The 18,045-nt window shown below is 37.1% G+C and overlaps 4 protein-coding genes across 4 annotated transcripts; 2 read left to right on the top strand and 2 right to left on the bottom strand.

Annotated features, from left to right (window-relative positions):
* The first annotated feature begins 497 nt into the window (after positions 1-497).
* On the top strand, positions 498-2,795 carry LOC103326436 (lactoylglutathione lyase GLX1-like). The gene is made up of 9 exons (XM_008228654.3): positions 498-584; positions 761-882; positions 985-1,112; positions 1,263-1,327; positions 1,431-1,646; positions 1,734-1,784; positions 1,924-2,034; positions 2,176-2,328; positions 2,558-2,795. The coding sequence occupies exons 1-9, from the start codon at positions 528-530 to the stop codon at positions 2,603-2,605; spliced, it is 951 nt and encodes a 316-aa protein (XP_008226876.1). The 5' UTR covers positions 498-527; the 3' UTR covers positions 2,606-2,795.
* Positions 2,565-6,695, bottom strand: LOC107880692 (putative tetraacyldisaccharide 4'-kinase, mitochondrial). Its single transcript, XM_089048730.1, has 7 exons — positions 6,625-6,695; positions 4,667-4,760; positions 4,137-4,286; positions 3,804-4,004; positions 3,562-3,621; positions 3,081-3,161; positions 2,565-2,886 (listed from the first exon to the last, which is right to left on the bottom strand). The coding sequence occupies exons 1-7, from the start codon at positions 6,693-6,695 to the stop codon at positions 2,827-2,829; spliced, it is 717 nt and encodes a 238-aa protein (XP_088904856.1). The 3' UTR covers positions 2,565-2,826.
* A 4,349-nt stretch (positions 6,696-11,044) lies between these two features.
* LOC103326437 (lactoylglutathione lyase GLX1-like) lies at positions 11,045-14,605 on the top strand. The gene is made up of 9 exons (XM_008228655.3): positions 11,045-11,101; positions 11,241-11,362; positions 11,465-11,592; positions 11,741-11,805; positions 11,909-12,124; positions 12,212-12,262; positions 12,396-12,506; positions 14,114-14,266; positions 14,382-14,605. Exons 1-9 carry the CDS (start codon positions 11,075-11,077, stop codon positions 14,427-14,429), a joined length of 921 nt encoding a protein of 306 aa, XP_008226877.2. The 5' UTR covers positions 11,045-11,074; the 3' UTR covers positions 14,430-14,605.
* Positions 14,427-17,771, bottom strand: LOC103326438 (putative tetraacyldisaccharide 4'-kinase, mitochondrial). Its single transcript, XM_008228658.3, has 8 exons — positions 17,501-17,771; positions 17,011-17,134; positions 16,667-16,903; positions 16,087-16,236; positions 15,745-15,954; positions 15,378-15,437; positions 14,904-14,984; positions 14,427-14,709 (listed from the first exon to the last, which is right to left on the bottom strand). Exons 1-8 carry the CDS (start codon positions 17,671-17,673, stop codon positions 14,554-14,556), a joined length of 1,191 nt encoding a protein of 396 aa, XP_008226880.2. The 5' UTR covers positions 17,674-17,771; the 3' UTR covers positions 14,427-14,553.
* Between the last annotated feature and the right edge of the window lie 274 nt (positions 17,772-18,045).

The raw sequence follows: 18,045 nt of genomic DNA, 5'->3' as shown, positions 1-18,045 counted from the left end.
TCTCTTACTAGTACCAGGAGATTGCATTATATACGATTTGGGCTTTTTTGGGCTAAAAATGAATATGATTTGGACTTCTGAAAATAGTAATATTGGGCTTAGGTCCAAACCAATCAAAATACAAAATCGACTAAAAAATAAGATAAGGGGATGCAAATAACAGCACTCTAGTTTAATTAATTGAGTCATTATATATCTTCGATGGCTTGTTGTCATTAATTACAACGTTGATTCGTCCATGCAAAAATAAAGAAGTTGGTCCATGAAAAGCTCACATCACAGTCGAGAGAAAATTCAGAAGGACCTTTGAAAACACGTGCCACAAAACTTATCTCAGAAAGCCCTTTTCTTTCTTGGGTTCGTTGTTGACGGTGGCCGCAAAACTTATCTAAGAAAAGTCAGAAAGACCTTTTCACCAAAAAACAAAAGTCAGAGAGACCAAAGATCTATAAATAGGAGACAAACACATTATCTCGGATATACAAAATTATATTCCAACAAAAAAAGAAAATCAGAAGTTTGTAAAGATGGTGGAGACCAAGCACGAGCAGTTGGTCTGTTTTATTATTTTGTTCCTCTCTTTGGTAAGCTCCATGCCCAGTGTTATATCTTCTGTAACTCAGCAACTTAATTAGAATTGTTAATCATGTGATTTAATTACTTTTTGGTCTAATTACTTACGAGACTACTGAATAATTAATTATTTCATTGCAAATCACACATATTAATATTACTATTAATTATATATCATGTTAATCAGATCGGATCAAGTATCGCAGCTCGCACAGTACCCCATGAGGATGTGTTAGAATGGGTGAAAAAAGATAGTCGTCGTTTCCTGCGTGCCAATATCAGAGTTGGTGATCTTGATCGCACCATTAAGTACGTGCTTTGGCAAAATCTAATTGCATGTAAATTTGTTTTAGGCCTTATCTTATATATTAATGGAGGACTTTAACTGATTTGTTCTTATAACATTTATAGGTTTTACACGGAATTTTTTGGGATGAAAGTGTTGAGTAGAAAAGATTTCCCAGAAGAAAAATACTCAAATGCAGTTGTTGGGTTTGGACCTCAAGAGACTAATTTTGTGCTAGGCCTCACATGCCACCGTACGTTATATAATTTCTTCACTTCAAAACTTTATCATCTTAATCCAAAAGAAATCTTAGAAGTCTCTGCTTGTAAATCCTGTAAATGCTAACCGTAAGAAACCCTAAAAGTATGCTTGTAAATCTTCTTTTTGTTATCCTAATTCACAGACAATGCAATGGACAAGTTAGATGTTGGAACAGCCTTCGATCATTTTGGAATCACAACTCAAGATGTGAGTACCACTCTATTTACAATTCCGTGCCCTTGACATTTTAAAATGTTCAGAAATAGTGACCGTTAATTTAGTAACACTTTTGTTCTCGGTTTATCTTTAGATTTATAATACAGTAGAAAAAATTCGATCTAATGGAGGAGTCATCACTCGCGAACCGGGCCCACTCACAGAAGGCGGGACTACCATCTTCGCCTTCGTGAAGGATCCCAATGGCTACAGTTTCGAGCTCCTCCAGAGGCCGCCAACTCCAGAACCACTTTGCCAAATGTGCATTAATGTGTTTGACATTGATCGCTCTATTGAGTTCTACAATAAGGTCTGTCCACTTTCTTATTAGAAATCTTTGCTTTTATTCATAATAAATTATAGTAACTTTTCTTAATTATTCTCATATTTGATGCAGGCCTTGGGCATGAACCTACTACTACCCAAGTTTAACGCTACTGAAGAGCAGGTAAACAATTTTAAAAAAAATATATAATATAAGAACCGGGAATTCGAACTTAATGCATCTTCCAACTGGGAACAAATCTCATTTTTAATCTTTCTTTCTTCTTCTTCTTCTTCTTCTTTTTCTGCTTCATGTGGTGCAGTATACTATAGCTATGTTGGGTTATGGATCCAATCTTACTGAGACGACTATTATCGAGTTGAAATACAATTATAACGTGACCCAGTATACCAGAGGAAATGGATATGCACAGGTGAGCAGAAAGATAATAAAATAAAATAAAAATTCCCTATCTTTTTGTTTGTGCCCAGGGTTTCGTTGACCATGACTCAATTTGAAGTCCTTGTTCATTGATTTATATTTTCTAATCTTTTTAAACAAACTGTATTTCAAGGTTGCTATTGGCACTAATGACGTGTACAAGAGCGCAGCAGCTGTTGAACTGGTTACCAAGGAACTTGGAGGGAAATTAATTCGTCCACCGGGTCCAATCCCAAAAACCAAAACCAAAATCACTGCATCCCTTGACACAGATGGCTTTCAAACGGTAAAACCTCCTTAGATTGCATAGTATATATATATATATATATATATATATATATATATATATATCGTGCGGACGCCATGTATTTTCTACTATCCCTCCTTACTTTTCTCCTGTTTACAATGTCATTTGCACGATAATAATGTACGAACATCCGGAAGAGATAATAACTATATATATATATATATTTTAAACACAAGCTTACAGAACCATTCTTTGTTAACCGCTGTAGGTGTTGGTGGACAATCAAGACTATCTTAAAGAATTGAAGAAACAGTAACTTACAACTATAAGATCGGATTAAATTTAACCAATTATGTTTCATGGCATGCTTATTAGGTTATCCTTTCCACAGATGTATTTTTTAATATATGTTTGTCAGTTTAGCCATGTAACTGAGCAAACCTTAATTTCTGTATGTACCTTGTAATTCATCTTTCAAATCTCCTTTCAATAACTTTTTGAAGCCATCTTCAGTGCATTCTCTGTGAGGTATTATCTTCAATTCCGAACACAGTGCCAAAACTTGTGCTTAAAAATCTTTGGATCTCGATCGTAATCCTGACAGCATGAAATTTATATCAAAGAAAGAAATAATGAAATGAGGAAGTCGGAACGCTCTACATCAATTCTATTCAAAGGGCAGGCATCCCTCCCACAGATCTGGCCAGCGCCCCATTAACTTAAACTAACCAAGAGAACTATTTAAGAAAATGTCTAAAGAAAGAAAAGAAAAGGACTGATATGCTACTCACCTTTTCTGTGACTATAACAACTGGCTTGTGCCCAAACATGTCCTCCAGCTCTCTTAGTCTCCTCCTGATCATCTCAATATCCTACATTTGCCACAAAATCACAAAGCTTGAGATATCAGATTAACATCTAAATCAACATTTAGCTAACCCCGGGGGTTATATTCCGTTTTAATGTAGCTTTGCACACCATATACTTGTGTTTGATCAGCAGATTGAAATTAGCTTATATCGACGAGATTATACTAATGACAGAGAAAAACAAGTTTTACATCTTGTTTCTCATTTGGGGAAGGAAAAGGGCCGTGAATGTAAAGGGATAAGGGCTCTACCACGTAAGCTAGAAGCCCCACATATATTTTACATTTTACTTATGCAGTAAGCATGCTAAAATATAAAGGTCTCTGCCCCATCATTTGGTTCAAAAAGAGACATTGCACATGACAAGAATCTCATGTCAAAGAAGCGGAAGATTAAGTGGTACCTTGGCCTGAAATATGTGATGATCACTGAATTCAAGGCGATCAACATAGAATGCTCCTATCTGCAGCAAGTTCTATTCAATTTAGAGATGGAAGCACATATAGGAGAAACAAGCTAAGTAGTAAAGAAATAAGTGGTGCCCACAGAATTTGTCGCCGGACCAGAAAACAACATGTATAAAGTTTGTTAGCATCTCCAAGATGCAACAAAGGAGAGGTGGCCAAGAGTAAAATACTTCTCAACTCCCTTCACAATTGCATTTGAAGAACCAATGGCAGAAACACATAATACAATGCTGTTAGACAAAGCCCTCAGTGGTTTTCTGGAGTTGACATTTCCCACGTCAAAGAAATAACAGGGATCCATTTTAGTGAAGAAAATAGGAAGAGATTTATTAGCTTCTCGTAGCATCAAGTCAATATCTTTGAGATCTTGTTCCGAAAGCTGTGAGATTCGCAGGCATAAACTTTTGTGTCAATTACAGACTTTCACTGGCTAACATACACAAGGGCTGAGATAAAATCTTTAACCCACTCTTCTTAATGAAAAAAAAGAAGAAAATATAAGTTTATATACCAAATCTGCATGATGGAGTACAACAACATCTGCCCGTCTAAGCGCATTGAAAGGCTCCCTTAACAGTCCACGTGGGATTAAGTGACAGTTGCCCCATAGTGTTAATCCGCTAACCATTACAATCTCTAGATCACGCTGCAAGCTCCAGTGCTGTCTTCCGCATATTTATCAAATAAAGTAAAAGCATAGCACCTCAATGAACACGAGACCATTATAAGCGAAAATAGCAACCAGGAGTGGGATTGCAGATCCTCTAGGTTACCAATTCATGAAGAAATGGCAGACTAGCACCCAAACACATATATAAAAAATTAAGAAAAAGGGAAAAAGATTGACAGACACTATTAATAACCATAACAGCACCCTTTCCTTTGCTATCCCACATTAAGGGTATAGAACATTGTCTAAGTTATACTCAGAAGATCGCATACCACTACTTGGTAATGGCTTGCGTGAAAAAAAACTGCATCTTACGTCCCAAAAATGGAGGTAGAAGGGAAAATCAGTACAGATAAAATATACAATTATACCTGCATTCCATAGTCAAGAATTACAGCACCAATTTTTTCTGAACTAAGATGACCCCCCACTTTCTGTTCAAGGCACAGTCCATCAGAGTGTTTACTCGTAAAAAATTAGTAAATTTAGGTTTTAGCCAAAAAAAAAAATTTCACTTTTGGAAAAAGCCAAAGCTTTTTCAAAAAAGACAGAAAAACCTCTCAACTTTCAAATCAAAGACATGCAAATGTAAAGGATTCCTTAGGAAATCCAAAAATAAATAAGGGCAATTTTGTCCATTTTGGCTTCTTTTACAAATTTTCTCTCTCCTTTGTGTTTTTCCAAAGTCTCCCTTAAAAAATTACAAGAACTTTTCCTAAACTTTTACTCTAGTACTCAAAATTTAAATTTGAGTAACATGAAAAAAGTCTTAGCTACCGCCCCGTATGGGGTTTGGAGACCTCCTTCCTTACCTTCTCTTCTTTTTTTTCTTTTTTTTTCTTCTCTCCTTCATTTTTCCTTAAGATTGTTAGTTTATTTTATGATGTGGAAGCAGTCACCGTGAAATAATATCGTCGTCATGCCCATGATATAGTCACCATATTTTGGCCCACGTACACAAGGAGTTGGCTCCTAATTTGGAGCTCTAAAGAGGGGAAGATGTCTGGTTGCCTTAGGTTTGGGTTTAGCCAGTGCGAAGAAGAAGTCAGTTTGGAGCTCTAACTGAGCAAACCTTAATTTATGTATATACCTTGTAATTCATCTTTCAAATCTCCTTTCAATAACTTTTGAAGCCATCTCCAGTGCATTCTCTGCGAGGTACGATCATCAATTCAGAGCAGAGTGTCAAAACTTCATACGGATCCAAGTGCATACAAATCTCTGAGTCTCGATCATAATCCTGATAGCATGAAATTTGTATCAAAGAAAGAAATAATGAAATTAGCAACGTTGGACTTGTTGTGAGTGAACATTTGCTTTTAAATGTGCATTATTTTTCATATATGAAATTGCTTGCATAAATGTGATTTGATTGGAAATTGGTTTATTTTGGGATTTGGTTTATATGGATTTTGGATATTTTTATCAACGTCTTATGGGATTTTCGGAGTTGGGTATATCTATTAAGTTATGAATTTTGTATAATGAATATTATGTTTTGGGTTATACGATTTTCACATGAGTTCATGAGTTTGATTTTTTCTTTAATTTGGCTTATATGGATTTTATAAGGGAGAGTATATGTTATTATATATATATATATATATATATATATATATTGGTTTATGAAAGTGGATTTCATATTTTAGCTATGGGTTACACGTCATTATATGTACCTCTTATTGGATATTGATACTTTACCCACATGTGCGATGAAGCATGCCGGCGTGTGGGCGGATACTAATACTTTAGCACATGGGATATGAAGGATACCGACGTGTGGGTTGAGACCCGGGCACCCCTGGCGGGGTGTGTTGTAGGCCCTTGACGAACAATATGAGCGAGTAGGACTTGGTTTGGTTTAGCTGCATGTGCGATGTAGGATTCCGGCGTGTGTGTTGTGGAGCGGTAGTCCCCTGGTTGGATAGCTCATTCCTAGTCACATGGTAAAATGTTGTTATCCTGTGGTCTAGTCAAACAATCCCCCAGTTGGATTGTTTCCCCCAGTACATGATGATGATGTGTTGAGTTTAGGTGTGTATATATGTATATGTATATGGGTATATTTGTGGAGATACTTTCCAGGTTGAGATTTTTTGAGCATGTGCATTAAGACTACTCTGCACATGTCCTAAATATTTGAGGTCGAGACCATCACGTCGAGGCATCGCGGTTGTCTGCACTTTAGGAATTCCTCCTTTATCTTTCTCTACTTTCTTTTTCTCCCGGTTGTAAACTTAATCTTTAGATGCTCTACTTGCTCGTTTTGAATTTGGTTATAGGGCGTGTAGCCCATTTAAATAGTCTTAATTGTTGTGTATGCCTTTACCTTACCTTATACATGCTAGAAGTTGGGTTTGTTTTGGCGTTTGTTGGCTTGTAAATTGGGAAATGCTCCATTTACAAGTTAGACTATGTTGAAATTTCGGTAGAAGTCAAAGTTTTTATAAATTTAAATTAGGGCTAAAGGGATTTTTAGTAAAGTGGGTCCCGCATTGGTTAGATGTCGGACTGGAAGCATGGTTTGTCACGGATTCCGAGGGAGAATTCGAGGCAGATCCCATCATTTAGTTTGCACAACCAAAGGAGTTTCAAAGGAAATGAACAATTGGATATCCTACAATGGAGTCGGATGCACTAGCAGAGTGGTTTGGCTTGGTTTTACGGATCATGTCAAGCTACGGCCTGGGAGGCGCAAAACAGAAATGTGAGTAGAAAAAAATAAAGTTTGAACATAATTATAATCGAACGTACTAACCCCACTGTTTTAGAAAATGATATAAAACCATGCAATGAAATCCATTGTTATAGTATACTTGAATTTGAAAACATTGTAATCCCACAAACCCGTTGTAGCATACAATAGTAATCAATCTGAACCTTTTTCCCGCAGCTATACCCTTTCCAAGGCGTATACTTACAATATGCCAAGAAACTCCAAATAGATATAGATATATATATATATATATATAATCACTACACAATCACAAGTGCCGATGGAAAACAATCCAACATTGGGATTGTTTTTACTAGACCACAGGGCAGAAACACATCACCCAATGGCTAGGGATGAGTAATCCAACATCGGGACTATTGCTCCCACCACACACAGCAGAAACATATCGCACATGCGGCTGAATCAAGTCTTATGTGCCTAAACAGCCTCACCAAAGGCTATACAATCCACCCCGCCAAGGGCCCCTAATCCGAAACACATATCCGAAGAGTAACCACGTGTCCGATTAATACATGTATCAAGAATCAGAGGAGGTACATATAATGTTGCAATCCATACGAATATTCCAAAACCATAACCAATAAACATATCTGAAATCCATAATATCAAGTTCACAATATTCAAGATCCATAAGCATGCTGACATCCACATAATCCAAAGGCAACCCACCCACCCACATGGGCATCATGGGCTACAACAACTCAATTATTCATCAAAGGCCTTATGTGACTATATGGGCCCGCCGATTGAGCATCATGAATGTATGAGGCCTACGACACCCACCAAAATTCAGAAAATTTGGGCAACGGCATCGCACCCACCCTGCCTTGGTGACTAGTCCCGCAAACTCAAATTCTAAACTGTCGAACAACACTCAAATCAAATATTGCCTACGACACCAATGCTTATGACACATTTGGCACCCTTACCACATTTGGCACCCTTACCTTCAGCAATCGGCGGGTACAAAAAACTAGCTCAACAACTCCGAACCAAGGTTGCATACAAGTCCCCGACCAAGACCTACCTCCTTACTTGATGACTTGGGGAACTAGGGATGGTGCAATATATGGCTGGAAGAAAAACCTGAAGTGTTGCTTTGCAAGTGCATTGAAGACTACGAGTCCCCAATCAAGAACTACCTTCTTAGTCGGGAACTTAGGGGACTCATGTTTGTACCATATCTGGCCAAGCACTCCCAAGCCATTCCAAGTAAGGGGAAGGGAGTCTCATATCGACAAAACACAAGAAGAGGGAATTTTTCCTCACTTATAAAAGGGTACCCTTCTCCTTCAAGAAAGGGACTTGGCTCCTAGGGCTCGATATTGCCCATTAGGCCCTCATGAGCTGACCCATGAGCCTATTTGTTGGTCCCTGGATCCTTGGTATTCAACATGATCCTTCACCTTCAGCCTTCAACCTTCAACCTTCAACTTTCAACCTTTGACCTTATTCCTCTCCTTTTTGGGTCTAACACCTTGTACAGTGTATATTATTATAATGAGAATATACTTCTCTGTGAACGTAGCCATTCATTAGGGTGAACCACGTACATATGTCTTCTATATGCATGTCTACTTTCCTTCTATCGTCACTTGCTTAAGACAACAATTTGCCTATCGAATGCTCACACCTACCGAAGGTTCTCACCTTCATCCATCATCCATCACATCACGTCTTTAAGTTTGGGCCACTTATTGGTCATCCAACTTTGAGCACAAACAGTTCCAAATCAAAGTAGTCGTATTGAATAGCTCACAGTCAAGAGAAAATTCAAACACATATTAATTACCCATTATTGCCCTATTGTTATTAGGATGACTTCCTTTACAGATTGTGTCCTTTGTACTCTTTATTCTTATTGATCTAATAAAAAAAAAATTCGCATTATTAATATATATATATATATATATATATTTAACATCATGATCTCTCTCTCATAAGTCATAACTCATTGGTCAGGGCGGTTTAGAGCCCCTGACCAATGAAGGGCCCCAATTTTATATGAGAACATATTTGTTTTTAAGGCTTTTCATTATAAGGCCCATTCTAACATCACATTTTGTACAAAAACTCTTATAAAGCCTATTTGGACATAAAATCCCAAAATTAGCCACTTGTTATTTTCTAATTGGTTCTTAGAAAATTTTAACACACTTATAGCCAATTAAAAAATGATAAGTGGCTAGTTTTGGATTATTTTTTTTTTCTCCAAATAAGCTTTATATAGGTTTTTGTAAAATATGTCATGTTAAAATAGGCTTGTTTGTTAAAAAAAAACCTATTGATGGTACTACTTATATAGATAAATATAGCATTATTAATGAGGTTAACTCTAGCACCAGTGGTCTAGGCAGGTTTTTAGTTCAAATCTAACCCAGGTTCAAATCCCAACACTGTGTATTCAATTAGGACTTGAAAAAAGTTCAAATAAATTTACCTAGATAGATTTGGAAGGATTTAAGTAAATGTTGGAGTTTGGAGAATTTGTAGGGTTTAGGTATAAATAATAAAGGCCAACATAAGTCCAATCTCCACCCCAAAGATTTCATACGATGTGTTTTTTTTTTTTTCTCTCTCTGTGTTAGAAATTTTTCCATTGTTTGGCAAACAATGCACTAAGCCATGCACTAACCTTGGGTGGGTACAAGCGTCTTGTATTAGCAAAGCTCCTCCATTAGTGATTTCTTCTAATCAACTCGTTGGAGTTGCTGGGAGGAAAGCACGGCTAGAGATTCCTCGATCTCCGATAAGTTCCCCTGGAGATCATCTCGACGTGAAGCCAACGTAAAGGCGGCGAAAGGTTGAGATATATTTCCATCATCCATAACACTACCAGATGATAGGGCCCTTGCTTTTTGGACAAAGGGTTGTTTTTTTTTTAAATTGAATTTTTGGATGAAGAGTTTGCTGTTAGTGAACAAAATCAAGGGAAATTTCCAACTTGTGGAAATTTCAAAGGGAAATTCATTGTTTAGGTTTAATTGAATTTTTGGACGAAGAATTTGTCGTTTGTGAACAAAATCAAAGGGAAATTTTCAACTCGTGGAAATTTCAAGGGGAATTTCATTGTTTAGGTATGAAATTTTCCAACTCATGGAAATTTCAAAGGAAAATTCATTGTTGTGCACTCAAGTAGAGGAAGAATTTGGAAAAAAAAAAAAAAAAAGAAGAGGGGGGATGGTTGACTAGCGGCTAGGTTATGATGGTTTAAAAGAAAATAGTGTTGGGAAGAAAGAGTGATAAAAGAAAATAATATTGGGAAGTCTATGGAAATATATCTGAATCTATAACAAAAGTTCATACCGAAGTATGGAAGTCTATAATAAAAGCCTATACAAGTTTATTAAAAAAATCCGGATAAAACCCATAGGAGTTATACAATTCTAGAAAATATGTCACTTAAAAAAAAAAACTTTCAAAATCGTATACAATCCTAATTGAATACACCCCCTAAATGGTTCTTCTTAGTTCTTCAGTTCTTGATTTTTTTTTCAATCCTTTCTTATATACAGAAAATAAATGATATTTTGTCTGATACCTAAACTTTTTTTTTTTTCTGTTTATAAAAGAAGGTTCCATTTTAATAATTCTCTGCATACATATTCAAATAAATCTAAGAAAAGTCAAAAATCAGCTCCTTAAAAATACATAGCCACAAAACTTGTCTGAGAAAGACCTTTTTCTTTCTTGGATTCGTTGTATCGACGGCAGCCACAAAACTTATCTAAGAAAAGTCAGAAAGACCAGTCAGAAATACCTTTCACCAAACAAAAAGGTTTTTTAGGTTTTAGACATAAAAAAAATTTCACTTTTGGAAAAAGCAAAACTTTTCAAAAAATAAAAAAACCACTCAACTTTCAAATCAAAGACATACAAATGTATTGGATTCCTTAGGAAATCTAAAAATAAATAAGGGCATTTTTGTCCATTTTTGCTTCTTGTCAGAGAGCCCAAAGATCTATAAATTGGAGACAAACATATTATCTCGGATATAGAAAATTATATTCCAACAAAAAAAGAAAATCGGAAGTTTATAAAGATGGTGGAGACCAAGCACGAGCAGTCGGTATGTTTTATTCTTTTGTTCCTCTCTTTGTTAAGATCCATGCCCAATGTTATATCTTCTGTAACTAAGCAAAGAATTGTTAATCATGTGACTTAATCACACATTAATATTATTATTAATTAAACATCATGTTAATCAGATAGGATCAAGTATCGCAGCTCACACAGTACCCCGTGAGGATGGGTTAGAATGGGTGAAAAAAGATAGTCGTCGTTTCCTGCGTGCCAATATCAGAGTTAGTGATCTTGATCACACCATTAAGTACGTGCTTTGGCAAAATCTAATTGCATGTAAATTTGTTTTAGGCCTTATCTTATACATTAATGGAGGACTTTAACTGATTTGTTCTTATAATATTTATAGGTTTTACACGGAATTTTTTGGGATGAAAGTGTTGAGTAGAAAAGATTTCCCAGAAGAAAAATACTCAAATGCAGTTGTTGGGTTTGGACCTCAAGAGACTAATTTTGTGCTAGGCCTCACATCCTACCGTATGTTATATAATTTCTTCACTCCAAAACTTTATCATCTTAATCCAAAAGAAATCTTAAAAGTATGCTTGTAAATCCTCTAAATGTTAACCATAAGAAACCCTAAAAGTATGCTTGTAAATCTTCTTTTTGCTATCCTAATTCACAGACAATGCAATGGACAATTTAGACGTTGGAACAGCCTTCGATCATTTTGGAATCACAACTCAAGATGTGAGTATCACTCTATTTACAATTTCGTGCCCTTGACATTTTTAAACATTCAGAAATAGTGATCGTTAATTTGGTAACACTTTTGTTTTCGGTTTATCTTCAGATTTATAATACAGTAGAAAAAATTCGAGCCAATGGAGGAGTCATCACTCGCGAACCAAGGCCACTCACAGAAGGCGGGACTTCCATCTTCGCCTTTGTGAAGGATCCCAATGGCTACAGTTTCGAGCTCATCCAGAGGCCGCCAACTCCAGAACCACTTTGCCAAATCTGCATTAATGTGTTTGACATTGATCGCTCTATTGAGTTCTACAATAAGGTCTGTCCACTTTCTTATTAGAAATCTTTGTTTTTATTCATAATAAGTTATAGTAACTTTTCTTAATTATTCTCATATTTGATGTAGTCCTTGGGGATGAACCTACTACATCCCAAGTTTAACGCTACTGAACAGCAGGTAAATTTTTTAAAAAAATATATATATAATATAAGAACCGGGAATTCGAACTTAATGCATCTTCTAACCGGAAAAAAATCTTATTTTTAATCTTTCTTCTTTCTTTTGTTTTTTTCTGCTTCTTGTGGTGCAGTATACTATAGCTATGTTGGGTTATGGATCCAATTTTACTGAGACGACTATTATCGAGTTGAAATACAATTATAACGTGACCCAGTATACCAGAGGAAATGGATATGCACAGGTGAGCAGAAAGATAATAAAATAAAATAAAAATTCCCTATCTTTTTGTTTGTGCCCAGGGTTTCGTTGACCATGACTCAATTTGAAGTCCTTGTTCATTTATTTATATTTTCTAATCTTCTTAAATAAATTGTAGGATTAACTACACTTTAGTACCTGGAGGTTTAGTGTCAGTATCGAAATAGGCCCCAAGGTTTCATTTTAATCAATTTCGACTCAACATTTTCAAATATTACCAATTTCAGTGTTTATATTGACCACAAAGTCAATGTTAATCACGACGTAATCGTGGGACTCACCTCATAAGCAAACAGTTAGAAAGAGACGAAATGAATGGCAATTTCAGAAAAATAAAATAAAAAACTCTTTTAAAATATTATTAAATTAGATTTTTAAAAACAAAAGAAAAAATCCCTACTTTCTCTCTCTCGCTCTCTCTCTCTCTCTCTCTCTCTCTCTCTCTCCTTCTATCTCCCTTCCTCTCTCTGCCCAGAACTTGAAAACCCAACTCACATCTTCGACCCATCTCCGACCACCTCCTAGCCATCGCCAAAAACCACCTTCCACCGACTACCACTAGCCATCGCCCACCATCCATAAACTTTCTCCAACCAAACAAAAGGGAAAATGTCCTCATCTCGCTTCCAAAAATTTTATCAAGGCACCCATGCCTACTTCTTCGTGAGTTCATAGCTTTGCCGACCAAACCCCTTGTTGCGAGTTCATAAACTAAGATAGAGAGTGACAGAGACAGACAAAGACAGAGAAAGAGAGGGGGCAGAGAGAGAGAGAGAGAGGAAGAGGTTCACAGAGAGACAGCCAAACCCCAGCCTCGACATAAATGACCTCTACCTTCCGCTCTGCCCAACTCCTCCAAACCCAACACCCATTCCCACCCCAACCATAGATCCAGCCCCACCCTTTGCCCTCAAAATATAAAACCCAACCTCACCCTAACACTAGCCAACCTCCCTCTCTCCAGATCCGACGAGCCCCACACTAGATTCGTCATCTTCGTCTTCGTTGCCAAGGCCACACCACCCTCTTCGTCAAGGCCAAGCCATCGTCTTCGTCACCAAGTTCTTAGCCCGCCAGAACCCACAACCGCCCCAAATTTTTCGAGCCTTAGCGCTCATCCCTCTTGATAGGACTCGGAGTGAAAGTGAGTAGAGGCGGCGGAGGCAGTGGAAGGTTGAGTCTTTGAGCTCTTAGGTCTGTTGGAGGATTTTGAGCTCTTGGGTCTGTTAGGTTTTCAAGTTCTGGACAGAGAGAGGGAGGGAGATAGGAGGAGAGAGAGAAAGTAGGGATTTTTTCTTTTTTAAATTTTTTTTAATTTAATAATATTTTTAAAGAGTTTTTTATTATTTTTTTCCGAAATTGCCCTTCATTTCGTCTCTTTCTAACTACTATTTGGTTATGAGGTGGGTCCCACAACTGCCACGTCGGCGATTAACGTTTGACTTTGACACCAATGTAACGGTTGGTGTAAATGGTAATATTTCAAATGTTGGTGCGAAATTGATTAAAATGAAACCTTGGGGCCCATTTCAATACTGACACTAAACCTCCAGGTACTAAAGTATAGTTAATCCTAAATTGTATTTCAAGGTTGCTATTGGCACTAATGACGTGTACAAGAGCGCAGCAGCTGTTGAACTGGTTACCAAGGAACTTGGAGGGAAATTAATTCGTCCACCGGGTCCAATCCCAAAAACCAAAACCAAAATCACTGCATCCCTTGACACAGATGGCTTTCAAACGGTAAAACCTCCTTCGATTGCATAGTTCATATATATATATATATACATATATATATATATATATATATAGATATTTAACACAAGCTTACAGAACCATTCTTTGTTAACCTCTGTAGGTGTTGGTGGACAATCAAGACTATCTTAAAGAATTGAAGAAACAGTAACTTACAACTATAAGATCGGATATATTAACCAATAATGTTTCATGGCATGCTTGTTAGGTTATCCTTTCTACAGATGTATTTTTTAATATATGTTTGTCAGTTTTGCCATGTAACTGAGCAAACCTTAATTTCTGTCTGTACCTTGTAATTCATCTTTCAATAACTTTTTGAAGGCATCTTCAGTGCATTCTCTGTGAGGTATGATCTTCAATTCCGAACAGAGTGCCAAAACTTCATAAGGATCCAAGTGCTTAAAAATCTCTGGGTCTCGATCGTAATCCTGACAGCATGAAATTTATATCAAAGAAAGAAATAATGAAATGAGGAAGTCAGGACGCTCTACATCAATTCAATTCAAAGGGCAGGCATCCCTCCCACAGATCTGGCCAGCGCCCCAAAAACCTAAACTAACCAAGAAAATTATTTAAGAAAAGGTCTTACGAAAGAAAAGAAAAGGACTGATATGCTACTCACCTTTTCCGTGACTATAACAACTGGCTTGTGCCCAAACGTGTCCTCCAGCTCTCTTAGTCTCCTCCTGATCATCTCAATATCCTACATTTGCCACAAAATTACAAAGCTTGAGATATTACCATCTAGATCAACATTTAGCTAACCCGGGGGTTATATTCCGTTTTAATGTAGCTTTGCACGCCATATACTTGTGTTTGATCAGCAGATTGAAATTACTTAAATTGACGAGATTATAATAATCGCAGATAAAAACAAGTTTTACATCTTGTTTCTCATTTGGGGAAGCGAAAGGGCCGTGAATGTAAAGGGATAAGGGCTCTACCACGTAAGCTAGAAGCCCCACATGTATTTTACATTTTACTTATGCAGTAAGCATATTAAAATATAAAGGTGTCTGCCCCATCATTTGGTTCAAAAAAAGACACTGCACATGACAAGAATCTCATGTCAAAGAAGCGAAAGATTAAGTGGTACCTTGGCCTGAAATATGTGATGATCACTGAATTCAAGGCGATCAACATAGAATGCTCCTATCTGCAGCAAGTTCAATTCAATTTAGAGATGGATGCACAGACAGGAGAAACAAGCTAAGTAGTAAAGAAATAAGTGGTGCCCACAGAATTTGTCACCGGACCAGAAAACGACACGTATGAAGTTTCTTAGCATCTCCAAGAAGCAAATTTGAAAATTAATTGCACAGCAGACACACACACAAATATGTTTACGTATGTATCTGCTTTGCATATATTTGAAAATTAATTGCACAACAGATGCACACACACAAATATATTTATATATGTATCTGCTTTCAACAAAGGAGAGGTGGCCAAGAGTATAATACCTTCTCAACTCCCTTCACAAATGCATTTGATGAACCAATGGCAGAAACACATAATACAATGCTGTTAGACAAATCCCTCAGAGGTTTTCTGGAGTTGACATTTCCCACGTCAAAGAAATAACAGGGATCCATTTTAGTGAAGAAAATAGGAAGAGATTTATTAACTTGTTGTAGCATCAAGTCAATATCTTTGAGATTTTGTTCTGAAACCTGTGAGATTCGCAAGCATAAACTTTTGTGTCAATTACAGACTTCCACTGGCTAACATACACAAGGGCTGAGACAAAATCCTTAACCCACTTTTTTTAAGGGAAAAAAAAAAGTAAAGATCAGTTTATATACCAAATCTGCATGATGGAGTACAACAACATCTGCCCGTCTAAGCGCATTCAAAGGCTCCCTTAATGGTCCACGTGGGATTAAGTGACAGTTGCCCCATAGTGTTAATCCGTTAACCATTACAATCTCTAGGTCACGCTGCAAGCTCCAGTGCTGTCTTCCACATATTTATAAAATAAAGTAAAAGAATAGCACCTCAATGAGCATGAAGGAGTGGGATCACAGATCCTCTAGGTCACCAATTGATGGAGTGGCAGACTAGCACCCAAAACACATATACAAACTTAAGAAAAAGGGAAAAAGATTGGCAGACAACAAGAAGCTCTACATTTTAAAACATCTCAACAACATGTTAAATTTTGATTCAGGCCAATTTGCCATGTCCCCTAAACTACTCTACTAATAACCACAAAATCACCCTTTCCTTTGCTATCCCACATTAAGGATATAGAACATTGTCTAAGTTACACTCAAAGATCACATACCACTACTTGGTAAAGACTTAAATGATAGAAAGTGCATCCTAAGTCCCCAAAATGGAGGGAAAAGAGGAAAGAAATAAGGATAAAGTATACAATTATACCTGCATTCCATCGTCAAGAATTACAGCACCAATTGTTTCTGAACTAAGATGACCCCCCACTTTCGGTTCAATGCACAGTCCATCAGAGCGTTTATTTGTAGAGCTAGGATCAACATAACCATATCTTTCAAAAAATCGAGCAGCAACAGCTGCCCGTTTTGCACCCACACCAATCTTTACAGGCCTTCCAAGTAAATGCCTACGAAGCATTTTGGCTTCATCCCCACCAGCATAACCCTGCCAACGGAAATATCACTTGAAATTTCATGGACACTTTAAATCAAACATGAAGATCGATAAATGTTAAACAATATACAAAAGAAAATTAAATAAAGTAAAAGTACCCTAGTAAGAATGAGAGGTGAAATTCCTGAATCAGCTAAAAAGCGAGCAATGAACTCTGCCATCGGAGTTTTCCCATTGCCTCCCCATGTCAAATTCCCAACACTGATCACTGGCACCGGCAACCTTCCAATTCAATAATTTCTTCTTAATTAAAGCTAAAATAAGAAAATAATTATACAGAATCATTTCAAGCAAGAGCTCTGCATCGATTCCATCTAAATTGGCATGATTTGGGCTTGAACCAGTTGAGCTAAAACTTCTAAACAATACCTACAGACAAACGCTACCGTTTGGTTTCTCAGAAAATATGAGAAATGCAATAAAAGTCAAGAGATCGCGTTAAAATTGATATAGCACAACTGAATTCGACTCATGGCCTCTAGCGGTAACGGTCTCAATTCAGCCAAGGTCCACAATTGTTCTGTTTTATTTTCCGAGCAGCCAGACAGAAGAGAAAGAATGAAGTGGAGATCGGAGGAGAGATATTACCGGTGCTTTCTGAAGACGCCAGAATGGTAGAGAGAGCGGCGGAGAGAGAGAGCGAGCTTGTAGAGAGAGGAGGCGAAGCGGAGGACAGGGATCAGAGAGAGTTGAAGATGAGTGAGCTTAGCGTGGTTCTGAGCGTAGGCGATCTCGCTCACTGCTTTTCTCAGTTTCTGCATTGAAGACGGCGAAAGAGCCAAGGAGAAGAGGAAAACCTCGGAAAAGAGAGGGAAAGATCGAGGGTTTCAGTTCAGTTTAATTTGCTGTTTACTTTGTTGTAGGCTCGTGTCGTGCAGTTCAAAACTCAACGACAGTTTTTTCTTTTCTTTTTTAAATAAAATAAAATAAAAATCTTTCTAGTAGAAAATTACAAAAAACTTTTCCTAAACTTTTACTATACTTCTCAAAATTTATACTTGAGTAACATGAAAAAAATCTTAGCCGCTGCCCCTTATAGGGTCTGGTGGCCCCCTTCCCTACGTCCTCCCCACTCCTTTCATCCCTTCTTTTCTCCTCTCTTTCTTTTTCCCTCAAGATTGTTAGTTTATTTT

This window comes from Prunus mume, linkage group LG3 (assembly GCF_029339155.1).
Source record: "Prunus mume cultivar Tortuosa linkage group LG3, ASM2933915v1, whole genome shotgun sequence".
In the NCBI taxonomy this organism is placed as follows: domain Eukaryota; kingdom Viridiplantae; phylum Streptophyta; class Magnoliopsida; order Rosales; family Rosaceae; genus Prunus; species Prunus mume.
This window is presented reverse-complemented; position numbering and strand designations above follow the sequence as displayed.